This window comes from Zootoca vivipara, chromosome 7 (genome assembly GCF_965207765.1).
Source record: "Zootoca vivipara chromosome 7, rZooViv2.hap1.1, whole genome shotgun sequence".
Classification (NCBI taxonomy): domain Eukaryota; kingdom Metazoa; phylum Chordata; class Lepidosauria; order Squamata; family Lacertidae; genus Zootoca; species Zootoca vivipara.
In genome coordinates this window covers 20,344,476-20,372,307 of record NC_142590.1, presented here as the reverse complement: position 1 = coordinate 20,372,307, position 27,832 = coordinate 20,344,476, and the positions used below count along the sequence as shown (strand labels likewise).

Below are 27,832 nucleotides of genomic sequence, written 5' to 3'. Positions count from 1 at the left end.
CTTGCTCCTGTCCAGGAGCTAAGATGCTACAGACTGAAGACTGCCACCTGAGAGCTTTTGTAAATGAGTTTTACAGTCTCTGAATACCTGAAGTCTGACTAGGTTGGGTGTGTCATCGCTTCATCCTACAGCGAGGTCTAGGCAAGGTCAGAAAAGATGGGTACATTCCACAAGGGCTTGGCCCCAGCCCAGGCTGCAACCCATCACTGTGAGGAAAAACTCTAAGGCTGTGGTTTATCATGCTTGAGGATATTTATGCAGATGTGTGTATCATTGTAGGAAGGCCGTTTCCAGTATAATCTTGTGGGGTTTGAAGAAAGCAATATTCAGACACAACAAACAACTTTATGAATGGTTTGCTGCTCATCTATGCCCTTCTCTAGAACAGAGAGTGAACACTAGAAACTCTAGGGGTAGTAATCTGATATGCAGAGGGATGTGTGCCTCCTTACCTTATACTTTGAACTCTACTGGACAGGAAACAGGCTGATGTCCAATCTTTTTTTAAAAAAGGAAGTGGGAGAATTCAGCAGATTACAGGCTGGTCAATCTGATTTCATTACCAAGGAAGATGCTAGAACAGTGGTTCCCAATTAGGGGTCCACAGACCCCTGGGAGTCTGCGGAACGCACCCAGGGGTCCGTGGCCCCATCCCTTGCCTCTCCCCCAACTAATTTTTTGTCATTTTTGCATGGTAATATCACAAATTTTATGGTTTTTTAGTATACCTAAAATCCTTTGCTACCCCACATTTTGCTAAAAAAAATGCTTTGCAGAGCTAACTACCATAGAGTTATCAAAATTTTCAAAAGTAGGGGGTCCATGGCTTTGCTTTTGAAAAATAGACAGTCCTCAGTAATTATTTAATTGGGAACCACTGTGCTAGAACATAAAGTTCCAATAACTATTTTATTGTAAGCATTTTCATAACAATGCAGTGATTAGCAGAAAGCCTAGCATGGATTTGTTGAGTGTAACTTCTGCCCGATACCCCTGCCTCTCTTTGGGTTAGTACCGGTAGTGTAGTTGATTATGGGAATGTGGTGGATGTAATTTACCTTGATTTCAGCAAAGTTAGTTGGAAAACTATACTCAGTGATCACCAATGGTTCCTCATCAAACTGAAGGGTGGTTTCAAACTGAGTACTGAGTACTGCAGGGCTGTGTTCTAGACCTGGTTCTCTTCAACATTTTTACCAGCTACTGAGATGAAAGCGATAGAGGGGATCTTTATTCAATTTTGCAAATGATGCAAAACTTCGAGGTACTTCAGTATCTTTTCTTAGTCTAAAATGTTTTAGTTTGCTCATCTTGGTACTTGGATTGTTAATGCCAAGTATCTGTTCACCATGGAACTCATTATTCAACTTTTCCTTAAATTATGGTAGCCACAAAGTACTATAGTGTAGAACAGTGGTGAGTGATGTGTTCCTCAGTAATATTGCTTACCACAGTCCAACAGCTATTGAGTCACCAGGGGAAGATTGTGGAATCCTTGGCTCTGGAAGCTTTTATAAAGTAGCTGTGTATAACCATCTCTTGAGTGGTTTGTGTTAATCCTATTTTCCATGCAGGTGGATAGACTTCAGATGATGAATGCTGGAGAAAGAGAAGGGTGTGGGAATTGGATGACTTCTAGAGACCTATTTGGACAATAGTTCTATAGATCTGTGATAATACATCTTTTAAAATACGGTGTTACATTTACTGCGCTGTAAAGAAGAAAGAATGGCTTGCTATTATAAGTGAGGTACTATTTCTCCCTGAACTTTATAATTTGGCTTTGAAAAGGGCTTGAAGAACAGGCAGTCCAGATACTAGAATTCACAATGTTAACAGTAAATAAATGGGGTTTTGTTGTTGTTGAATGTCAACTTACGTACATGAACCTTGGTTGAGTTCAGGCACATTTTGTAAACATCCAAGTGCAACTCAAATTGGGTCTACCAGACCCCAAATTTTTAAGCAATGTGGACTAAAGTTGCTTCTGGGGCTCCTCCCGGATTAGGGGCCCTGAAGCTTAAGCTTCATTAATTTCATAGTAGGCCCACCCCTGTGTGTCCCTACATGTGATCTCAGTTGCGTAGGGACAGCAGATTAGCACATGCTCACCCTGTGTGTGTGCTATTGTCTGTGCCCCCACCCTCACACTTGTCAACCTGTCCGGGGGAGGGGGGAGATCTGAAGGGGGAAATCCAGCTGAATGAATTGTAAGCTACCTCCATGAGCTGCATGATTGGCATGTGTAGGATAGAGGCTACACATGTCATTAGATATATCCCCTTCAGACCTTCCTCTACCTGTTTGGGAGGGGCTGTCATGGAGTACAATTGTGTGGTAGAGGGTGCATGGCCCTGCTGTGTGAGTCGTCTTGATTGAGATCACATGGAAAGAAATGCCCTAAGGAGGGGGCTTATTGTTGTAGAGCAACCTTATCAGAAGGTTGATGCTTGTTTGAGCTGGTTTATGAACTTACTGCCTTGTCTAACTTTTACTATTTTACTGGATGGTACAAATAGGCAGAGATACTATCAGAAGAAGAATGCTCTGCTGCTTCCTCACAGGCCTTTTTTCACGTAAGCAATCTAGTGTGTTGATATAGTGGGGTAAAGATTGCACTTACATCTCCAAAAGTGAATGCATAACAGAACTTAACTCGCATTACAAAGACATTAAAAATGAGAGACAAGAAGGGAAGAAAAATGCAAGTAGGTCTCTGGAATGTGCAGTGCCCTTCAGGCAACTTATGCGTACGGATTTCAATTTTTTTTTTTTTACTTTATTTAAAAATTCCTTTCTTATCTCATGATGCTCAGTCAAGTCATCATTCAGTATCAGCTACTCAAATATTTAAAAGTATTTCAAAAGTGCATAGCGAAGAACGGCTGCTGTGAGAATGCAGATACATAAACTTGTTGAGAATTTTGTCCCAGAAAGATTTATGGCTATTTAAAAGAAGCAAGCATGCTTGTTAAAGGAGGGGGTATTGTCCTTACAGCACGATGACTGTACACACTAAGCATTTGAAACATATAGGGCTTGTTTAATTCTGAGAGCACTGATGTGCACATTGCTTTGCAAATGTCCATCAGCTACATGGATAATTGAAGCACCAGCTATATTACTGTTATGGCTTAGGAAGCTCTGCCGCAGGTGCAAGCAAATGGTAGAAATTACCGTATTTTGAGATCAGCTGGGAGTTGTACTGCTTTGGACCTCAACAAAGCAGAAGGCAGGCTCATTAGGTGACTCAAGACTGCTTGGTAGGCTTTGTCTCCTGGCTCTTTGACTTCATGTCAAGCTTCCCTAAGCTTCATCTGACTTGGAATCTTGGAGTTGGAAGGTAACTCAAAGGTCATCTATTCCCACTCCCTGCCAATACAGGAAATTACTTGTTGCAACACCATTTGGTAACACTATGTCCATTGCTGATGTAAAAGAGGAGCATAATGGGGAGGGGGAGAGGGAGAGAATAACTTGGATCCTGCAGGCATGAATAACTTCCATTCTGACCTCTTGGCATTTGGGATCACTTCTTTGCATTTGAGCTATATAAAAAAGTGAATTTTCAGAGAACTGAAAGCCACAAACAGTTTCCTATGAGCAGTGTTGCAATGTTGGTATATAGAGTTCACATACCAGCATTCTTCTTTGGCAGATGGATAAGATACCCTGTTGACCTTGTCGGGATTTGATTTGGCATTTGAATCCTAATGTATTCCTGAAGTCTTGATTGCACATGCAGGTATAGTTGGGCAAATGCTCAAGTCAGGCGATGTAAGTCCAATCAAAGTCCTTCTGCACTTTAACTGCAAGTATCCTAACACCTGCTGTTTCCCACACCACCGCTGACATGCAGATTGTGTACAGGAGGAGTAGAGCTGCAGGCTGGGAGCTTGGGAAAAGTGAGCACAGTGACACCAAGGAATGATTTGTAATGGCCCAGAACTGCAGTAAGCAGGGCCGGCTCTTCATAGACCCCCGGTGGTGCGGGGCTGGTAAGCTGGGCGCCGGCCTGGCAAGGAGGGCGCCGCGCGGAAACCAATTTCGCCCTGCGAGGGCGGGGCGGGCGGCGGAGCGATCTCCGCCCCTCAGCACCAGGGCGCGCGATCTGCTCAAGACGGCCCTGGCAGTAAGTTCAGAAGCTGCTGGCAGCAAATGCTGTACTGAAGCTGTATGGAGTTCTGTTTGCACAGTTCAGGTTTGAATGGTATTTTAAGAACTTAATGAACAATATACCGTAGTTGTCCCCCAAACACTTGGTTCTTCTGTTTTAAAAAGGCTTCCGAGATCCAGCTTCCCTGCAATGCTCTGTGTCTAGTGACACAGTCACTAAGATTCTAAGTCTGGGTAGAGGAAGCCTTTCGAATTTGTTTTACACTTACACACTTACTCAATTTCAAATCTCCTGAACTAGTGACTGACACACACACGGACAACTCTTTACTTGCAAAATGAGCACATGCCATGTACTCGAGGAGTGTATGTGTTGGTTAACTTAATTGACAAATACCAAAATGCCAAAGAATGCATTCTCATCTCAAGAGATTTATGCATCTAAGTGTCCTCAGAATGAGCATTGATAATGAATTGGAGTCCAGCTGTGAAGTGCTTGGTAGATGACAGAAGTGGAGCTATTTGAAACCTAAAGGAAACTGCTTTTTAGCATTTTATTTTTGGTGTGAAAATGCTGTTCGAAGACTGTATTCAAATATCATGTGCAAAATGCAGTGCTAAAATGCTATAGATTATTGTAACCAGTAGAAATGTGAATAAATTTACTTGATGCAAAGTTTTAGGGGACAAAAAAGTTTTATTGGATCAGTCTTGTGATGAGCCACTTGCATATGTAATGTTATGTAACTCTTTATGCATGATCCTGCTGAAGTTAAGGAGTTCTGAAATTCCATTGACACTTGGTGGCTATGTGCCCTAGTTGTTTACAGTTCTCTGTTTGAATGGTTGTGTGGTCCAAGAAAGATAAAGAAGGGAGAGCAGGGTTCTTGGAGCTGTGCATTGACATTCTGCACCTTGACAGCAGACCGAGCAGTTGTACAGGTCACCAGGTCAGTCATCCCCAATCGGTCCTGAGAAGGACGTAAAAATAATACATTTAACCAGTGCTTTTTTTCTGGGGGGGGGGATGCGCAGGGGGACGCATACCCCTAAACATTTTGTGAATCTAAGTTTGGCCTCATTGAGGGGCAGTATTTCAATATGAGTAGGAAAATTAGAGTAGGCCTACCGCTAAACATTTTGTTTAGAAAAAAGCACTGCATTTAACCAAGATCAGTTTTCCATAAGTTACCATGCATTTAAGGTGCTGCATAATGGTTTTCTCTTTTTACATGCAACTTCAATAAAAGGATATCATAGTTTTCCAAATTTGTTTCATTCATTTCATTTTATTAATGCTCTCATCTTGTACATTAACAATGTAAATTATGAACACAAATAAACTGGACTGCCATCTATGTGGCATATATCTCTAGAAAGGTGTATTTTTCATTTTTGTATTCACATCAAAACTTTGTCAGCTCAGATAGGGACATGGAGTGAAAATTGTTACCAGTAATCAATTTTTGTATGTATGGGAAGTGAATATTTCTTCTTCCAGCACTGAAGCACCACACCAAGACTTCACCCTAAATAGGGCTTACAGCTGAGTTGTTCTCTGGGTCCAGCACAACTGCAGTATGCTATCATAATGTCTTTGCTGGTTTGAATAGAAATATCTCATTTAGTAGCAGGATTTGCAAGTCAGAGGTGTGTGTGTGTGTGTGTGTGTGAGAGAGAGAGAGAGAGAGAGAGAGAGAGAGAGAGAGAGAGAGAGAGAGAGATGCTTAAAACTGGAGGGAAATGTTGATGCCTCCAAAAGGTTAGCACTCTAAAGCATGGGTAGGAAAACTAAGGCCCGGGGGCCGGATCCGGCTCAATCGCCTTCTAAATCCGGCCTGCAGAGGGTTCAAAGGTGTCATGAGCTTTGAAGACACTTGATCTCAGGACGCAAGGGAGAAACATGCTAAGAGGAAGGCACACTTGGCAAATCCACACCATGATCAACTCCCGCCCGGAAACCAATGTCCCCACTGTGGAAGGACGTGCAGATCCAGAATTGGCCTCCACAGTCACTTACGGACCCATTGTTAAAACCGTGTTTATGGAAGACAATCTTACTCAGATCCGAGTGATCGCCAAAGAAGAAAGAAGGAGAATGTGTGCTTTTATTTTAAATGCATATTTGGGTCATTTGTGGGGCATAGGAATTTGTTATCCCCCCCCAACAAAAAAATATAGTCCGGCCCCCCACAAGGTCTGAGGGACAGTGGACCGGCCCCCTGCTGAAAAAGTTTGCTAACCCCCGCTCTAAAGGCAAGCAACATTGGGTTGTTTTGCCTCTAGTGTGCGGTTTCTGAGTGTCTGTGATGTCACCCCAAATAGTTCCTAAATTGATGCTATTCTTCAATTGAGAAGCTGCTTTTTGTTAAAATTGTTCTCTTATCTTCTAAAGAACAAAAGATCTTTTCCTTTCCAATGCTAATGAGCTACTCTCTACATCAAATGCTTTTTTGTTGACATGGAAATAAGACTTATCTGATGACTGGGAAGCCAAACATACAGTGCAAACTCTACACTTGTGTGAGCCCCACAGCTTACTTGATTTCATCATATATGCAAGTAGAAAGCCGCCTGTAAGCAAACAGCAAAAGAAACCCCAGGGAGTCAGTGATGTAGGTGGGTTCTTACAGAAAGTTAAGATCCCTTTTAACTAGGAACTTTTTATAATGCCAGATGAAAGATGGCTTATTAAGGCAGTGAAACAAGCTTTCAGCTGCAACTGATACTCAAAGTCTCAATGAGCAGCTGTGTTTGAGCACAGTTGTAATCCTGTTGATTTATCTCTGGTGACCCCATAAACGTGGCTAATTAGAATTGGTGGTAAGAGACTGTAACAGTGGTGGTTTGTTTTCTTTATTGGTCTCTTTAATATGTTGCTTGCAGAGAAATAAATTGGGGGGAATTGTAGCTGATAACCTTAAGAGGCACTGCTCTGGGAATGTTTTCACATAGGTACACAAGCCTATAGCCAGCTGTCTTTGGTTTGTGGGGTGGGGAGATAGTCAATATGAAAAAGCTTATTATCAGGCTTCCTCAAACTCAGCCCTCCAGATGTTTTGAGACTATAATTCCCATCACCCCTGACCACTGGTCCTGCTAGCTAGGGATTGTGGGACTTGTAGGCCAGAAACATCTGGAGTGCCGAGTTTAAGGAAACCTGGCTTATATAGGTAGGCAGGCAGGCAGGCAGGCATCTATCTGTCCTGAGAGACAATGGAGGAGTGTGCCTTTGTGAGGTCAAACCATTGGAAGATTACAACATCTTCTGTGGCTGTAGAGATCGATATGGGAGAGACATGTTTCTTTGCAGCTGGGGCTGATGAAGGCATCCAGTTGTGCAGATGCAGATGCACCATGGCATTTCTTCTCTCTGCGCTCCTCCCAGTGGTCATTCCTCCTCTGGTCACTGCTGTGGATACGCAACCTGACTGATCATCTCAAGGGGCTGTGGTCATCTTCAAGGGCTTCCCGCACGGCAGGGTTGACATTGCCAGCCCTCATGTCACATTTGCAGTTATCTTTGTAACGCAGAGTTGGTCTGCCAAAGGGCCTGGTGCCTGAAGCCATCTCCCTGTAGAGCATGTCCTTGTGTGTTCTGCTATCTTCCATTCTGATACACACATTGCATGCATTCCTCTCAAAAGGAAAAATGCCAGGGGATAGCTCAAAATAGAGCTTTGTTACAAGAAAACAGTTCATTAAAACATTGCAACAATAAATGGTACTGGAAATTAGTAACTTAAAGGAGTTTATTGGAGATAGCCTTATCCTCCATGAAACAATAAATGGCTACTCATCATGATGGTCATGCTCTGACTCCAAAGTTTGGGGCGGCAATGCTTCAGAGTACCAGTTCTGCAGGAGGAAAGAGCTCTCCTGTGCTCAAGTTTTTACTTGTGGGTTTTCCACAGGTATTCAGCTGGCCACAGTGAGGACAGGATGTTGGACTAGATGGGCCATTGGCCTGATCCAGCAGGTTCTCTTTATTTTCTTGAATAAGAACTGCATACAATCCAATGACATCCAGGAACAACAAAGATTGGTCAGGTGCACTGTGTGGACAGGGAGCTAAAACATGCTCTTGCTCCCCAGTATGGGCCCACATATGGGGCAAATGGGAGACATCTATATTTAATCTGGTCCAGTCTTTGTTTCTACTCTGAACTGGTACCTTACTCTACTCTGCTGCTACGGTACCTTAGTTTTGTATCCTAGCCAGGACAGAAGCTGTGCACATGTCATTTAACTCAGATGAGCATGAGTATTGGACCTCAGTTTATAGACTTCTGGATTTTGGAGAGTTTAAAATAATCTTTTCCCAAACAGTGCAGAGACTGGAAAACAGAATTCCTTATCGAATTGGCTCCAGAGAGAGTAAATTGCAGCCCATTAAATTTTTTTGAACTTGGATATCAAGTTACAATCAGAAGATCAACAAACGTCCTCTAAGAAGATGCTTGTCATACAGCACAATCTGTCCTAAATGTGTTTACCGCAAATTAAGGCCCTCAGATTTCAGTGGGATTTACTTACATTGTAGCCTTAGACAAACAAATACATTCACAGCTGGCCCTCTTCATTTTTACTCCAGAATAGATTAATTTAAACATCCAAATGTAAATTTCACAACAAAAGATGTTGTGGTATGGCTCAGTGGGTTGCCATTGGAACGGTGTGTTATAATATTATTGTTAGTGTTTGGCAGGATGACTGTAGTAAGCCAAGCTTCATTTGGGTGGGGAGACTTGCCCCAAGCTAACTTTGTCACCTGTCCCTCCCTGCAGATAAACAACCTGACCTTCAAGTAGCTTGCTCATCTGTATCTCACTGCCAAGTGTTAAGAATGCTTTTATTGCTCTTCCAAGTGCAGATATGTGGTGAAAAGTGTGGTAGAAAATGCAGTAAAATGATAGCCTGTGTATGCAATTCATTTCTAAGTTCTTGTGGTTTTGAAGAATTAAGACTATGGGTACAGTCCACATCTCATTTGTAACTTTTGGCATAGCTCACTGTTTGTTTGAATAGAACTGATACCATCCCATGCTTTATATAAAACCCACAGTCAACACAGTAAGTTGAAAGCAAATATAGAATTTGTTATTGCATCGTTTTCCAGGCCTACCTCATGGGTTATCTCAGGAGTTTCTTATTTCGAGTTAAGAAATCCATAGAAAGGGCTTCAGTTACTTTTGTGTACTTATTTTCAATAAGTGTTGACATTTTGACAATCAAAACTGAATGTGTGCCAACGCTGTGATTTCTATTTCACTTGGGGAAGAGCTTGATCATCAGACACATTTAAAGGCCAGTTCTTGTATATATTCAACTTAAATGGCCTTTTCCCCAAAGTGAGAGAGGCCACTTCTGTGATGGTTTCCCATTATTTCTACAACACAGTACAGTCCTGTATTTTTCTGATGTGTGCCTTTGATATGCATGGGTTAATTTACAAAGCAGTTTCACACCTCATCGCAGCTGGTTTTTAAAGAAATATAAATGGGAGAGATCTAGTCTTCAGTATTCTTTCTATCTGGCCATGATATGCTCATATAATCATCTCATTTCCAAAAGGTGAGCATAAATTGTAAACAATCGTATAAAGTGGTTGTGTAAACTGGTTCTAATTCTGCCTTTGAATGCGATAAGATGAACGTGATCATGATGCACATAGTATGTGAATTATAACAGCGGCAGATAAACAGATGCTCTTCAGTTCCTAAGCTTTCAACTTGTGTTTGTAGTGTGTTGCATTATTCATGCCACTTGATCCAAAAAGCAAATAGAATGTTGATTTTTGTTTTAAATCAGACAAAACATTTGTACTCATTGCTGTACTTCTCCTTTGCAGAGATCAGAATGCTATGGACCCAGCTATGGAGTATGTAAAGGTATGCAATATTACTTAATTACTTCCAAGTCCCTGTAAAAAAAAAGGCTAAAATTAATTAGCTTATTAGTAAATGCCAATAATTGCAAGTGTATCTCTTCTCTGGTTCATTGTTCCACAGTATTATGGTGATTTGATTCTTGAGGAAAAAAGAGGTAGCTAATTAGAGTGCTTGTATCAAACAAGTAGAAAGTAGGTAAGGTCACTTTTTGACCTTGGTAATTAATCAGCACTGTCACTAAGGGCTTTTTCATTTTCTTCTGATTATATCTGCCACAAACTGCATTGATATGAATGAAGGTTCTGGGAGCAGGGCACTTTGAGTAGAGTCAAATACTGACCTATGTAGGAAAAGGGAACATTTTATTTTTATGTTTATACTTTTTTATATACATTTGGTTTATATATTTATATAAACAAGATTTATATGCCATTTGATGGCTTTACAAAAATGTAAAATAAACCATTAAAATTATTGATAAAAACAGTTTATTTGGAAGCAGCCAAAAGATGATTAAAAACAACAGTAGCTAAAAACTTCTACATGTCTGGAGTGGCTTGCTTGAACAACAACAACAACAACAACAACAACAACAACAACAACAACAACAAAACATTTTAAGCAGGCACCAATAAGAATACAGGAAAGACACCTGCCTGGTGTCAATAGGCAAGGAGTTCCAAATTTGCAGATGCTGTCACACTAAAAGATTGACTTCTTACAAGTGTGGAACAGGTGTTATGAGGCATCTGTAATAGTGCCAGTTCCACAGGTAGATAGCACTGGGGATTGAATAGTTCACAGCCATAAAACATAGCATTTCGACCGGGGGTCAAAAGGCACTCTCCTGTTGCTGCTTTCTGGACTTGGTCCTGTATACAGGACTGGAGCCACTGTAACACAGTGCTCTAATTCCCTTCCCGCAGAACCAGTCCAAGAAGATACCATGGTCAACGGCAGCTGTTTTCAACCAGTGAGCCGTGGCACCTAGGGTGTCACAGGTAACACTGGCCTGTGTCCCTCTTTTCTGATGCCCTATTGCAGGGGTGGCCAACTCCCAAAAGACTGCGATCTACTTACAGAGTTAAAAACTGGCAGTGATCTACCCCCTTTTTGGGGTTCAGGTCAAAGTTGTTGAGCTTATTTGGGGAGGAGGAAGGCCCTTTTTAAGGCATTCAGATCAAAGTTGTTGTTGAGCTTTTTTTAGGGAGAGGGAGAACGCCATGGGGGGGTGCAGGGCAAAAAAATTGAGCTTTTTTTAGGGGAGCCAAAGTTGTTGAGCTTCTTTGGGGGGAGCCAGTGATCTACCAGTGATCTACCGGTAGATCACGATCTACCTGTTGGACCTGCCTGCCCTATTGTGTCTCAGCTTGTGCAACTGTTTGTTGCAGCAGCCCTGGCTATAAGCTTCCTAGGCGAATGGTGCTTCTGGTGCTAGCCAGGGAGGAGACACCTCTCTTTGGGGTGGGGGCAGCTCAGAGACTGGGTTGGTAGCCACCTGGAGAAACTCCCTAGGAGAGGGGAGAGGAGAGGAGGCTGAGGGAACACTCCGCAAGGGAGGGTGTTCGAAAAGGGGTGAGGAGCTGCTGGATCTACAGGCAAGGGGTTCTGGTGCTCAGAGCATGTTTCCCCACAGAAAGAATGTAGTTGGTCAAGGGAGCCGTGGACTCAAAAAGGTTGAAAACCTCTGGTCAATGGTATTGAAAGACTGAGAAGCAGGAGCAAGATCGCACTCATTCCCCTTGGCCCCACTCTCTGTAAAGGTCATCCATCAGAGTGACCATGGCCAGAACTGAACCCATACCGAAATTGATCTAAATACTGATTTAATTCTGCTGAACGTTATTTGTGTATAGTTTTGATATTTTATAGGGTTTCAAATTGCTTGTCTATGTTTTAAACCACACTGGGATATATTTTATTTCTATAAATGAAATTCTAGAAGGTGCAATTTTAGAAAGGAGTCATTTTTCATATGTGGGGTGGCCATCATGTAAAGGCCTTTTAAAAATGTCCTAGGCCTTACAGGCTGATAAGTTGGATACATCACACTTGGAAGCTGCTGCAACATTATTAAATGTTTCTCCAATTGAAACATCTGGCATGGGGTATGTGTTTAAGTGATTGCAGATAGCTGCTTTTTTCCACTCGTAGCAAATATCTCCATTATGTGCTAGTTTTCTAACTGCAGGGAGAGTTTGCATATTTTCATATAATGGAAAATATTCAAATGTTCAACATTCCCAGTTTGGAGGCAGCAAGGGACGGTCCAGGCAGTGGAATGTGAAGCACTCTGTCATTCTCGTGATTTGTGTATTTGAGATACAGAGCATCAACTTATTTAAACTCTGAATTAGTTTTGCATACACTCAGTCATAGGCTTGTGCGCGCTCTCTTGCTCTCTCATATATATAACATTAACAGAGTTCTGAAAGCAGACAAACATTGGCTTAGGGAATGTTGCTGAAACATGGGATGGAGAAAATTATTTTAGTCGATATTTTAAATTATTCATTTCCAATTTTATATGTACATAGCTATCAAGCCAGATCACACACTTCTTCAGATTTTGCAATGCAGTTTGTTACCCAAAAATGTGTGTGAGAATGAATATACTCCAGAAAAAAAGATTAAAAACCATGCATTTTAGGGGAATGTTCACCATTTACATATAAATTTCATTTTGTGTGTGTGTGTGTGTGTGTGTGTGTGTGTGTGTGTGTGTGTGTGTAATTCATATTCATATATAGAGAGATAGCCCGGTAATGATAAAAAGGTTCCATATGTTATTTGAACTCCCTTTCTGAATGGGATGGAATCATACCCTAAGTGTTGATAGTCAAACAATAACCCGGTCAGATCCTGAGGGTGCTCAGGTTTTTTGTTTAAGTACGGTAACTAACTTTAATTCTCCCTTCGTTTTGTGTTAAAGTTGCACAAGAAGTGCAGTTGCAACTGAAGCACAAAGTCTGCTTGTTTTCCTTGAGCTCAGAGTTAAATCACATTCTGGGCTGTCTGTTGGTTATCTCACCTCTTCCTTTCCGGTAATCTTTTTATAGAAAGAAACAACTTCGATAAGAAGCTAACCATAAAAAATAGGCCTTCAGCTGTAGCTCTGTGTACTTACTTGGGAGTAAGCACCACTCATTTCAAGTAATCATGAACAGACCAAACTGTTAGACAGCAGTCCTGCTTGGTTACGAAAAAGTATCACTGCAGCAATTTGTGTCTTTTACCCACGGCAGATTATATTCAGGGGTGTTGGAGGATGTGGTTTGGATTGATTCCAAATACATTAAGATGGGATGGGTTCATAGCTGCCAAGTTTTCCCTTTTCTCATGAGGAAGCCTATTCAGCATAAGGGAAAATCCCTTAAAAAAAGGGATAACTTGGCAGCTATGGATGGGTTCCCTTCCAGCCCGCTGGTGTCCCAAAAATGTTCTGTAGAGCTTCCTGCGGCAAGAACCATAGCATGGATGAATGATGTTTTCATGACACATCAAGGGCGTGAGAGGATGTGCAGGGGCTTATAGTCGCATATGTGCAATCAATGGATTTCACAGACGTCTGGGTAAATTATTCATTTGCTTAAAGCTGTAGGTCAGAGGTTCTCAGACTTTGACCTACCAGGCCAAACCCAAGTTTGAAAGTTAGCTATTGAAGCCTTCTCAAGTGTAACTAATGGGATATCTATGCAATAGTTCCTCCTAGTTTGACCCACTTTGGGAATGGTTCTCTGCATGTGACAGGAAGAGTAAAAGCTCTTGCAGTGATAAACCTTGGGACAGGCAAATGGCAAGCTTTGCAGCATCTGCTATGGTGTAGATGTTATAGCTGTACCATACGTGTGCAAAAATTAGGAGCAGGTACAGTGCTGTCACTTGTATCTCAACTTACTTTTTAATTTATTTATTTTTAAAATTAAAAGCAAGGTTTCCCTGCTCTTAGATCTGTTCAGAGGTTTGAAGGCAATAGCTAGTGGGATGGGGAGAACTTCCCTGAATAGGATTCCTAGTGTTTGTAGGGCAGGCCTAGAAAAGCGCTTTCCCATAACTAGCAGAGTGAGAATAAAGAATGCAAAGCAAAGGAATATTTGCAAATTTGTACTGCAAGTTTAAGAAACCAACTTCGTCATTTTCAATGTTTTTTACTTATAAAAATGAAATTTGTCATTGGCCAGTCTCAGTCTTCTTTATATTTCAAAACATAGGAATATGTCCTGTAGTACGGATTCTCTAGGTCTCAGCTCATTGCAACCCAGTCAGATGAGTGGGGTATAAACAATAACATTCTGTGTCTCAGTTTTCTCTTCTCTGACTATGGTTCCTGTTCCCATAAATGAGGGATCAGGATGAACTCAGCTCAGAGATTGCAGTGGCATGCTCAGTTGGTTATAGCAGGTGTTGACAACTCTAAGGTTGCCGGTTCAATCCCTGTATGGGCAACTGCACATTCCTGCATTGCAGGGGCTTGGGACTATATGAGCCTCAGCATCCCTTCCAACTCTACGATTCTACAATTCTGTGTGGCACGGGGACATTCTGCAATTTGTTTAAAGATTGCATGAAGATTATATGCTAGTAGAAATACTTCAATATTTTCTGTCAGTGGTAGAACAAAGGCAGAAGAGTCAAAACAACTACCGTAGTACCAACCCAGCTTTTTCACCACCGACCTGATATAGAAGAAGAAGAGAAGAAGAGTTTGGATTTGACATCCCGCTTTATCATTACCCAAAGGAGTCTCAAAGCGGCTAACATTCTCCTTTCCCTTCCTCCCCCACAACAAACACTCTGTGAGGTGAGTGAGACTGAGAGACTTCAAAGAAGTGTGACTAGCCCAAGGTCACCCAGCAGCTGCATGTGGAGGAGTGGAGACACGAACCCGGTTCCCCAGACTATGAGTCTACCGCTCTTAACCACTACACCACACTGGCTCTCACATAGTAGCATTTCATGGGATTAAGCCACTTTAGAAGCTAGTATTGCCCTGCCAAATGCCTAGAGGAATCTTGCCACCACTACTGCCCCACTTCCAGGTTGCTTATCAACAGCAGAAATATGGGTAAGATTCTCTTCCACATCTTGGCGGGACAATGCAACGACTTGCTAGTCTGATGTTACTACCAAGCAAATGGTCATGGCATCTGCCTTCAGTGGATAAAGTGTGAACTTGCCAGACCTATTTGAGTGAAGAGAAGTTTCTCCAGTTTTTAAGAAAATAATTACAGCCTGCATGTGTCTATGCAATAAACAGTGCTGAGCTATGATGGCCATTTAAACTCTATTTATAGTCTCTATTTATAGTCTCATTTTGAACAATACCTTTCATCATCTGTGCTTTCCTCTAGTTTGACAAACACTTCTCTGTGTCTCTGAAGCAAATTATTAGTCTTGTTTTTTTGGATGTAAATTAAGATACAGCAGTGGAGAGTGAAAGCAGAAGGAATTAATGTTGCTCAGGGACATGTGGGGGATATTTTTAGCCTACTCATTTCTTTCTGTTGTTGCATAAATTCTTGGGGAGGAGGCGTTCTTAATGGTTCTTTAGGTCGTATGTGTTAGTGTTAATAGCTGAATGCAAATGAATGCATTTTATAACCTAGTCTAAAGTATAGATGCATTAGGCCATTCTGTGGATTAAAAAAGGAGGCTGCTAATTATACAAAAGCCAGTCTTGGGAACAAGCGAATGTACTGATCTGCTGGAGTCTCAGTACTGAGAAGTGGCCATATGACGAGGGCTTTTCCTTTGTTCTGTGAGCTCTGGTCACAGTTAAATGGCTCTTTTAGAGTTGGGCTTTTATTCCCCAAGTGAAAACAGGCCAATCTTCTTTGGGATGGCTGTTTGCAAGGAGCTGTGAAAGAAATTCTATATTTCTTCATGAAAGAGAAATGCTTTTTAATAAGGCAGAATAATACCAATAGTCAGATGCACCTTAGAGGTTTGGGTTTTTGTTTTGTTTTTAATAATATGGAATGGCAAACTGGCTTCTAGAGGATTTCCTAACCCGCCTGCCTTTGTCTGAGACTGCACATGAGAAGCTTAAATGCCTTCTCTCTGTGGGGGAGAGCAGCTAAGACAGAGCCAGCTGTGAGTGCAGAAGAGAACAGTACTGTACTGGAGCATTTGCAATAAAATGTGCGCGCTCTGGCATGGCCTCCCTCCTCAACCACTGTCAGCACTGAAAATCTGTTTTGCATAGAAGAAGGTTTGTTTCTGCTGTGAGAAAGGAAGGTGGAAGAATGAATCCCATCACTGCCTTAAAAGGAAATATTACTGTTTAATGTTGGGCGCAAGCTTTGAAGAATTGTGCTTTATAGATGACTTGGGGGAGGATTGTCTGATGGGATAGAACTGCGGAATTTATTACAGTTTCACCAGCAATTACAGTCAGAAAGTATGTTCTTAGTTTTCCCACTGGCATCGCTGAGAGTACCTGTAGGGATGTAACTCTTCCAATTGCCAGTTGTTGAGGAATCACAAGCAGGGGAATGCTATTGCTCTTGTTTCCTGCTTGCAGGATTCCCAGAAGCACCTGGTTAACCACTCTGGGAAACAGAAGATGCTGGACTAGATAGGCCTTTGGTTTTATCTAGCATCCACTCCCAGTAAAGTGATCATAACAGGTTTCTTTTTCTTAAAAAATAATAATATCCAAATGCCATCTCATTTACTGAAACAATTCTGAACATGTGTGGCAACATTTCCTGTCTGTGTGAGTAGTAGTAGTAGTAGTTAGGATGTGGGGAGGGGAGCAGTGTACTAGCCTGTCGCTGTGTAGGCAGTTTCATTCAAGTGTAGTAGTAGCATATGAACATGGGTGCTAAGATAAGAAGATGTGACGACCTTCACTAGAAGACCCGTTTCTAGTGTGAGCTGAAATCTAAGATCTCTAGTGCACATGCAAGGAAAAGTCACTCCCACAAAATGTCCCCCCAACAGCAAAACAGGGACAGTGATACTACCAAGGAAAGACTTAAGTGAGGACTGCTGCACATTTACTGGTACTGTCCACAGGTTGGAAAAGTTGCCCTTTGCAACATGATACAGTTCTGAATTCACTTTCAACTGTATGCAGAAAGGAACCAATCATGAAGTTCATATGGTCCCTTGTGATATTACCCAAGACATCCACTGGTAGAATTCTGTATCCTTTTGAAGAAGAACCACATGTTAGTCTTGCCCTCTTTCTCAGATGGAACCTTCCATTCTAAGCTTTTCTTTCACACATTGATTCTGGACAGAGATAGCTTGGCCCCTGTGATCTTGGTATTGGTGCTCTCAAGATTGGATTATGCAGTTGATCTGTGTGGGACTTCTCTGTGGTTTAACTTGGAAGCTGCAGCTGGTGCAGAATGCAGCAAGCTAGGTTGTGTTGACTGTGGTACTCCATTGACACCATATTTACTTATTCCTCTGCTAAAGGAGCTGCACTGGCTGCAAATATGCTGTGGGGAGCACTTCAAGTTTCTTCTTTTAGCATTGAAACCCTGAACAACTTGGGACCATGATATCTAAGAGGCCACCTTGCCTATTCTGTCTCTGACCAGCAACTGCAGTCCTCATATGAGACGCTGCTGAGAGTACCATATTCTCCATAGGTGCTCTTGGTCTATACTAGAAACTGAGCTTTCAGGTTCGCAGCTCCAGCTCTATGGAATCAGTTACCAGCTGTAATCAGACAGTGATGTTTAGGTGCCTGCTGAAGTGAAACCCGTTCATTATGGAAGAGCAATTTAATATCTGATGAAATTGTTCAGTTGGGCCGGGCGGCATTCACCTAAGGAGCCCCACAATGGAAGCCTTCTACAAGACCTTCTGCTTTAACAGGGGGGTTCCTGTTTTCGCCCTGTGCCCCCAACCCCAAAATGGCTTGGAGGGGAGAGTTCATGAGAACCCCCAAAACAGCATATGTGTATGTGTGGGGATTGTTCAGTATGTCACATTCTGTCTAGCTGAAACGCTTGGGCAGATGGAATAATCACAGCACAGTACCTGGATGTTGAATTCCACCCATTTTTTTTGTTAGTATGGAAAGTTTTTTATTCTTTTGGAGTTTACTGAACTGATTTTATTGTTCTTAGAGTTTGTGTACTCTTGTTTTTTACCGTGGACAGCACTTTGATGGCTTTATGCTGTGAAGTGGTCTCTAAATTTGTATAAGAATAATAAAAATAAGAATTGTCCCTGATGCCCATTGACCACCCACCCTCAGCCTCGTAACCCACCCACCCACCCAGTTCCTGCTACTCATTGTTGGTTCTGCCCTTGCATTTCCTTTGGGAAACATTGATCCGCATGGCTTTGCAGCCCAGGCTGGTGTTTTATAGAGCCGACCTCCCCTGTAGGAAACATTGGTACTCATCTAGTGACATTTATTGGGTGGTAAATCAAGAGAGAACTGAGAGCAATTGCTTTTATTACTTTTGCCAAATTAAAGCTAAGCACATTTTTGCAACTCATTGGTTCTTTGGACAATGATTGCACTCGTGACCGGTTACCGGCACTAATCTTCTTGCCATTGTGGGTCACACACCCACATGTCAGATTAATGTTTGTGCCAAAAAAGATAAACTGAAACAGTTTTCTGTTGGACACGGAAGGTTGGCTTTTTCTGAAGCTCGTTTCTTTGGCATTACTGGATTTTAAAAGAGGGTCATATGAAATCTGTTAAGAATGGTGCTCCGTGTGAATCATGAATGGCTTTGAAAAGCTCTTCTCTGAGTAGAGAGCATCTTGTTTACTGTTTCAAGTTATTTGTAGTTTATATTTTGCTCTTCTAGAGTAAGTACTGAGAGCAGTTTGGGAATTGTACCTCTGTAAGGGTACTTCCACCCTTTACAGACTTCAGTTCCCATCAACTTTTGGAGGAAGCCAAGTGTTATAAGAGTGCTTTGAATGTATGATGTGGATGTGACCTTAAAAAATAAAGAAATAACCAATTACATAAATGCATGAACATGACCAAGCACTGTTTTATTTTTAAAACCAAATATAGGAACATCAAATTCTTGTAATAAGGATATCCTATCCAAATTTCATTTTATCAAGCTTTAGAGTGACGCATGCCTGTTCTGGAATCTGCACATCATCCACAGTTGCCCCATTTAGATTCCCTAAACATATTTAAAGTGCATGAAGGTAACTGATGATGGAAACTTGGAGGCAACAACTTTAAACAAGCATGGGTACGTAAAATGAGAGTTGTCATAGCGATCCATAGTTAAAAGTAGAAGTCGGCAAAGGGGTCCTCTTTTTTTGGTCTTCAGAATATGGCAACCCTACTACGCAGGCATGACAATCCTTCTATCTGCCCTTTCCTTGTGATGCTGGTAGCCTTAAGCACTGCTATTGTTGTCCATCCCACTTGTCCAGGGTGCAAGCCTGGACAGTGTGTATGGAGGTCCTGGGCTGCCCAGATGACAAAACCCCCTCTTCTGTCTTGTTGATGTGGTCCAAAGAAAAGCAGAGCAATATGTTTGGCACCAGCTTGGCTGCAGGAGTTGCTAGAAGGAGGCATATAAGGCACCATCCAACTGTCTTAGGGACACCACTCCAGGTTTGTGTAGGGCAGGGGTCTGCAACCTTTAAGACAAAAAGAGCCACTTGGACCCATTTCCGAAGAAAAAAAATAAACTGGGAGCCACAAAACAGGGACGTAATTAGAAATCAGAGGGCCCCATAGCAAAATTTGCTATGCCCAATAATCAATGCCCCAAAATGCCATAGAAAATTAATCAGGGCCCCAGTGTACCATAAATCATAATCAGTGCCTGATGTAAATAATAATTAATAATGAGGGCCCAATGTCATCCTCGTCATTATAAAAATAACTTTGAGTTTGGGCTGCCTTGATTACTGGGAATGGGCACCAGCAACCACTGCCTTATGAGTTTGGGCTGCCTTGATTACAGTACTGGGAATGGGCACTAGCTACAACTGCCTTATGAGTTTGGGCTGCCTTGATTACTGGGAATGGGCAAAACTCTGACTCCCTTATTAGGACACCTGTATGGTTTCATGTGTGTTGCTCCCATCAAGTGAACTTATAAAATTTCCTCATATTGAATCAACCCATTGATTAATACATCTACCTCAATCTCCTGACCAGGCTGGCAGGAGGCTACAGGGAGGCCGCAGGCAGGAGCAGCAGCAGCAAACACACGCTCCGAGCCCGCAAGCCTTTTCTGCTGCTGGGCGGGAAGAAGCGCGCCCGTTTAAAAAATTTAATAACTCCGCCCCCGCCCCCCGTGAGCCTATTGGCTGCAGAAATGCGGCGGGGAGGGGCTGATGCAGGGAGGGGGCTGACCACGCTCCCCGGGCTGCTAACGTCACCTTGCGTCCTTTTCGCACAGCGGAGTTGTGGACTCCAGCGGGTGCCGTGCGGGGCGCAGGCGCCCAGCGCGCCGCCGCAGCTGTGTGCTCCGGCGGCGGTGGGCACCGGCGCATGGCTCAGGCGGCGCATGGCTCAGACGCCTCCTCCCCTCGTATCCGCTCCGGAGCCGCAGCAAAGGTGTAAAAGAGCCACATGCGGCTCTGGAGCCGCAGGTTGCAGACCCCTGGTGTAGGGTTTACTCCTTAGCCTTTTCTTCTCCCAAAGATGTTCCCCAAGGCAGTGGGTTCAGGTTTTTCCTCTGGGTTTACTCCCGAAGCCTTTCTCACAAATAAGTATAGCCACATGGCAGCAGAGATTTAGGACCAGAATTTTCCTTCTCCTAGATGGGGCTACCTTCCCAGGTTGATGAGTCCCATCTGCCCCTCAGTCCCCTGTTAATCTAAAAAGGGATTTGTATATGCCCACAAACGTTTGTGTGTGTGTGTGTGTGTGTGTGTGTGTGTGTGTGTGTGTGTTTTAATTTTCAATTTAACTGCTCAGTCTTATTTAAACTTCTGAAAATGGCAGACCAAGGTAGTAATTGACAGGTGACTTATATTGAAATGGTTGAACATAAATCACTGTGGTTTAGCTGTAGCTAGATCCACTTATGCAATGTTCCTTGTGGTGATACACTGCCCTCTAGTGTGATAAGTAGAATGTTTTTTTCCTGTTGATACAAAAGAGAAAACAGTTATCTGGTGTTAAAATGGGAGATACTCTGTTTGAACTTCACTTTGGACTTGGACAGATTCTCTGGAAAAGGATAATTATAAAATAACTGCTTTAACAATAATCATTATCCAGCCCATACTGATAATACTAATACTGAAATGTTTAAATATTTCTTTGTCATTGAATCTTCCCGTTTCACTTTTTCTTCTCCTACCACACCCTTGAGAACCACAACTCTTGGGCCTCAGTAATTGGTTGCCCTTACTAGCTCACAGGGTTATTAGGGTTATTTAAACTGTACATCTGATATGGGTTAGAACTCCAAAATTTAGTATGTGTACGGTTTGTTGGTTCAAGACTATTACATTATGTTTAGTCGGTTCCCTCTCAATACAGGTTGGTTGGTTGGTTTTTAAACAGGCACAGGTCCACAGATCTGCATACCCTTCCATTAGGGCAGATGCCCAAGTAGTAGTGGATAAGAAACCTAGGAAAGGAACAGGGATAAGAACTGCACTCCTAAGTGGCAAAGGTATTTCTAGGCAATTCAGAAAGCTGACATTTGGGGCACCCTGGTTCCTAAAAAGTTATGAAAGTAGAATGGGACATTTTTGCACCTTACTCAAAACCATTTTGCTGGAGATTCAAACTTGGCAAGTTTCTCAGCTCCTTCTCAAAAGAAGGAAAAAGGAGCTGCACTGCAGTGTTTTGTTTTTTAAACAAACTCTCATAACATATTATTGTTATCCATACGGGGGAGCCAGAGTGTAATTTCTTGCCATGTGGATACCGGTACTAGATTCAGACTCTTAACACAAAAGAGGTACATTGTGTACCTCCATGCAGCAGGGCCATTTAGTTAGCAGTAGGTGGCACTGTGGGTTAAACCACAGAGTCTAGGGCTTGCCGGTCAGAAGGTCGGCGGTTCGAATCCCTGCAACAGGGTGAGCTCCCGTTGCTCGGTCCCAGCTCCTGCCCACCTAGCAGTTTGAAAGCACATTGAAGTGCAAGTAGATAAATAGGGACCGCTCCGGCGGGAAGGTGAACGGCGTTTCCATGCGCTGCTCTGGTTCGCCAGAAGCAGCTTTGTCATGCTGGCCACATGACCCGGAAGCTGTCTGCGGACAAACTCCGGCTCCCTCGGCCTATAGAGCGAGATGAGCGCCGCAACCCCAGAGTCGGACACGACTGGACCCGATGGTCAGGGGCCCCTTTACCTTTACCTTTTAGCGTGCATAAAATAAGCTTTGTCAAAACATTTTTACATGTATTGTCCAGATTATATTCACCCTTCCTAGAGTGTGGGCAATGCCTATTTGTTTCTTGTCCTCTAATAGAAAACAATAGCTGTAGTTGCAGTTGCTTTTGGGGAGGACAGTATTGCTTCTTGGGAATGAAAACTTCCTTTGCAACCTTATGACACAAAGATATATATAGCTTAGAATTTAGGGAGCGTCCTTGTACCATTTGTTCATCTAGCTCATTGTTGCTTATCGGAGATAGAAATGGTTCTGCAGCAGTAGTGGGGAACCTGCAGTTCATGTGCCTAACCATGCATTCCAAGTCTCTGAATTTGATCCATATGGCCATTTGGGGCAGAGACAAACCTGTGCTGCTGACTTTTATTCTCAAAGAGCATGTAGAGGCTGATCTCCATCTTAGCAGGGATAAGGCTTTGCCTGCACCCAGGGCTTGAACTTTGACTCAGCTGGTGTCATACGATGTCAAGTGAGCAGGTCCAGAATTGCCTGTGAAGGGTGAGTCAGTTCTAGATTCGGCCTCCTGGCCCTGTTTCAGAAGGTATTTCCCACAACTTCCTACCAGATCCTTTTAACTGGAGATGCCATTGATTTAATTTAGGACCTCCTGCATGCAAAGGATGTGTCTTACAGCTGACCCAAAATATTTTTCTGGGCTGTCACTATTTTGGAAATGGCTGTGGCTCAGAGATGAAACTCATGCTTTGCATATTAAAGGTTCCTAGTTAAATCCTTGGCATCTCCATTTAAATGATCCGATGAACAAGGATGGGAGATACTGCTAGTCAGAGCAAACAGCATTGAGCTAGAGAAGATGATGATTTGACCATGTGAAAGGCTGCAAATAGACATCAGTTGACCAATTTGTGATGCGAGTCCTTACAAAGTCGGAGGACACTGATTGAGCAGTATGTTGCAGAGTGTGTGTTGTGTTGTTCCACAAGGTGGGGAGAATTGGGAGGGCAACCAGTGGAAATTGGCAACCCCAAATGTCATGAGCTGGAAGCGGCATCCATTTGCACCAGGAACCTTCTACAGTATTTGGTAGCAGTGGGACAAAATATTCATATACGGTGCACCATGAGCAGAAACGCTTCTCATACCACCATTAAGTCACTTAAAAACTGCTTCACTGTGGAAAGCTTTGTTTTCTGCTAACCTATAAGCAGTGGCAGCAGTTCTTTAGAGGAGTGGTGCAAGACTTCAGTGGTGGAGTCATATTGTTTATGTAATGATAACGCTAGCAAGGTTATGCTTAAAATTCTACAAGGCAGGCTTAGGCAGTATGTGGACCGAGAACTCCCAGAAGTGCAAGCTGGATTTCGAAAGGGCAGAGGAACCAGAGACCAAATAGCAAACATGCGCTGGATTATGGAGAAAGCTAGAGAGTTCCAGAAAAATGTCTACTTCTGCTTCATTGACTATGCAAAAGCCTTTGACTGTGTCGACCACAGCAAACTATGGCAAGTTCTTAAAGAAATGGGAGTGCCTGATCACCTCATCTGTCTCCTGAGAAATCTCTATGTGGGACAAGAAGCTACAGTTAGAACTGGATATGGAACAACTGATTGGTTCAAAATTGGGGAAGGAGTACGACTAGGTTGTATATTGTCTCCCTGCTTATTTAACTTATATGCAGAATTCATCATGCGAAAGGCTGGACTAGATGAATCCCAAGCCGGAATTAAGATTGCCGGAAGAAATATCAACAACCTCAGATATGCAGATGACACAACCTTGATGGCAGAAAGCGAGGAGGAATTAAATAACCTTTTAATGAGGGTGAAAGAGGAGAGCGCAAAATATGGTCTGAAGCTCAACATCAAAAAAACCAAGATCATGGCCACTGGTCCCATCACCTCCTGGCAAATAGAAGGGGAAGAAATGGAGGCAGTGAGAGATTTTACTTTCTTGGGCTCCTTGATCACTGCAGATGGTGACAGCAGTCACGAAATTAAAAGACGCCTGCTTCTTGGGAGAAAAGCAATGACAAACCTAGACAGCATCTTAAAAAGCAGAGACATCACCTTGCCGACAAAGGTCCGTATAGTTAAAGCTATGGTTTTCCCAGTAGCGATGTATGGAAGTGAGAGCTGGACCATAAAGAAGGCTGATCGCCGAAGAATTGATGCTTTTGAATTATGGTGCTGGAGGAGACTCTTGAGAGTCCCATGGACTGCAAGAAGATCAAACCTATCCATTCTTAAGGAAATCAGCCCTGAGTGCTCCCTGGAAGGACAGATCGTGAAGTTGAGGCTCCGATACTTTGGCCACCTCATGAGAAGAGAAGAATCCTTGGAAAAGACCCTGATGTTGGGAAAGATTGAGGGCACTAGGAGAAGGGGACGACAGAGGACGAGATGGTTGGACAGTGTTCTCGAAGCTACGAACATGAGTTTGACCAAACTGCGGGAGGCAGTGCAAGACAGGAGTGCCTGGCGTGCTATGGTCCATGGGGTCACGAAGAGTCGGACACGACTAAACAACAACAAAGCTGATACGAATGTGCCATTATGCAAACAGAACTTCAGTGGTGCAGGACTGCACGAAAGTCAAGATGAAGCAGTAATTTGACTGTATTTAAAATAACAGCTACGGTACATGTGCTGTTTTAATTCTGAATGGTCACATTAATACGAGGTATGTTGTTATAATAGTTTCTAGTGTTCACCCACTGTGAGTTCGAATCTACGAACAGATGCTTTCCTCTGACTGTTACATCCGTATTCTGGCAGATTATAATTGAGTGCTGACTAGAGCTATTCTGTCGGGTAGATCTGACTCTGTACTTTCATGCAATAAACTTTCAGTTTATTTTTATGTGAAGAGACAACAAACCTCCTACACCAATTGCTTGCCAGACGCATCTCAGTAGCCAGCTATATCATCCCAATTAGTAGGCTTAGGGAATATGACAACTGCTGCTTTGTTATTTTGCTCATGCCCTTAAAATTGACCTTTGAACCTCCCTGGCAGTTTGCTCCCATCTGTGTATATCATTCCCATGGGATTAAAAGCAGGAGAGCTACTTTTAAATCAAATACAAAGTGACTTGTCCTAGGTTGCTTCTACATTCACATTAAAGGGACAGGAAATGCAGAGATACGCTTTCAGTGTTGTGTGCAAAATGCCCTCAGTGGATTTCATCTGATACAGAGGCCCAATCCATTCTGTGTGAAATTGGATCAATAAAGAAGGCACTAAGTGGAAACAATTGAGATGTAGAATGGTCATGTGTTCAGCTTTTCAGAGGACAGTCCTATTTGAAAGGTTGCCCTGGTCCAAGTCAGTTTTAAAGATAAAAAACCATTAAAATGGGCCCGTATTTGGAGAGCAATCAGAGTAGAATAGAATTGATCGATTTTATTTGTGTTTGGCACAATGACAATTACAAAACAGAGGAATAGTACGGATACCAACCATCACAAATTAGCAGATACAGACTCCAGCTAAGAGAGATAACATACCAGAAAATAGCACTCATAAAATATGACACTAATAATTATCAATACAAACTGAGATTAACAAGAACATTGAGTATACTATTGTGAGTGGTCCTGTTTGCTGTTCACAGGAGAAGTCTTTAGGAAATTATAGTGATTTTTTTTGAGCTGCTATTGAAAAAATGGCCACCTTGTTTGTAATGGCTTTATTGTGGCCTGCCAAAAGATCACAAATAGGATGAGTGAGGGTCTAACCAGCTCTTGGTCTCAAAAGGTTTTCCAAAAAACGAGCTCTGATATCTCTATATAAGGTCATAGTCTTTTCCACTATGGTGAGATGCATTGTATTTCTGTTTAAATTAAAACAGTTATTTTTAATTTTGCATCTGTCCATATAATTTAAGAGGTTTACATTTATATACATTGGTGACCTCTTTATTTCTTTTTTTTAACAATGCATCCTATTGAATTATTGTCATTTTTAGCTGTTCTGAAAAAGACTTTTTGTTTTATAAGCTATTGCAGGAATCTTTTGAGCTGAGCATTGATGGGATATGAAAACACCAAAAAAAGATGTGTGTATCCTGTACTTGCAAAGAAATATCTCTGCAAGCATCAGCAAAACTTTTATCACATTACCAGTAGGCCTATAATCAAAATCTGCTTTCCTGAGCATCTGTTTGCTGACACATCAGCTTTAGGAATTATAATAAATCACTATCCAACTAGATTGTCTCAGTTTCGTTGCAGTGTTTCTTATTTTGGATTAGTTAATCCAGTATAGTTCTTCTACCCTGCCTGCACTTAGAATTTCCATCAGATACTGTCAGAATAACAGGAGAAAATGTAGAATATTCTTTACCAAAACTATAGAACAAGGCTGTTAGGAAGAAAGCTGTTCCCATAATTAATTCCCCTGTCTGGCTGCTCTGTGACCCCATTGTGGACAAGTTATGCATCTGCTTGGCAAGAGATTTCTGGTTCCATCTAAAATTAAACACCTAAAATTAAACATTTGGATGTTTTCAAAACTACATATGGCTGTTCGTGTACTTGAAACTATTTAAATGCTTGCCTCATAATAAACATATTGTGGTGGAGAATTCCAGTAACTTTTTATAATGTCAAGGGGAGGGGGGATGGCTTCTTTCATATTGCCTGCATTGTGGAACTTCCAAAAAAAATTTTCCTGGCCTGTACTCTATTTCAGAAGGTTGGTAGGAAATCACAAGTTGGAATGTTCCCACCACATTTAAAAACAACCCTGTCACATGTACCTTAGCACAGAAAACTGGAATTGATACAGGATGCTATGCAGTAACTCTTTTATTTACTGCATGCTAACTTACTACAGGCAAAGGTTTTTGACATGGGAGTGTATTCAAACATGCAAATCCTTGCTCCACTCTGAAATGGTAAGAGTCCAAAAAGGACTGAGCCACATGTTGTTGTTTTTTCAATGCATAGATAGCTTACCTTTTAGCTGCATAGATAGCTTACCTTTTAGCTGTTACCTTTTAGCTGCAGTCTTGTAGCCACTTAACCTGAGAGCGGGATTTGTTTCTGAACAGAAATATATGAGGTTACTATGTTAATGTTTCTTAGTTATACAGTGGTGCCTCGCTTAACGAATGCCCTGCTTAACGAAATTTCCGCTTAACGAAAGGATTTTTCAAGCGGAGGTTGCCTCGCTAGACGAATTCGTTTTATGAAAAACTCATCTAGCGAATCGCGGTTTCCCATAGGAATGCATTGAAATTCAATTAATGCGTTCCTATGGGCAAAAAAATTTCAAAAAAAAAATTCAATGCATTCCTATGGGATTCGCTAGACGAATTTTTCGTTATAAGAAAAGACCCTTGGAACGAATTAAATTTGTCTAGCGAGGCACCACTGTATTGGAGGATTCCTATCTACTAGTTCTATATTAACTGCCTCAGCACCAGGACAGGATTTTAGATGGTGTGAAATTGCACCAAAATGTCATTTGACATGACTTGGTAGGTGAGTTTTGCTTAGAGGGTCTGCCCATTGTAATGTAGATTTGGAGCGGCTTTTTTTCCACCTGAG

The 27,832-nt window shown here is 42.2% G+C and overlaps 1 protein-coding gene across 3 annotated transcripts in view; it reads left to right on the top strand.

The window, feature by feature from the left end:
• The window catches only part of BCAR3 (BCAR3 adaptor protein, NSP family member), a 103,335-nt gene that overhangs the window by 40,287 nt on the left and 35,216 nt on the right, over window positions 1–27,832 (top strand). For all 3 annotated transcript variants that reach the window (XM_088673140.1, XM_088673142.1, XM_035121711.3), the window contains one exon: window positions 9,968–10,007. In XM_088673140.1, coding sequence (XP_088529266.1) covers window positions 9,968–10,007 — 40 coding nt within the window. The remainder of the gene's footprint in view (window positions 1–9,967; window positions 10,008–27,832) is intronic.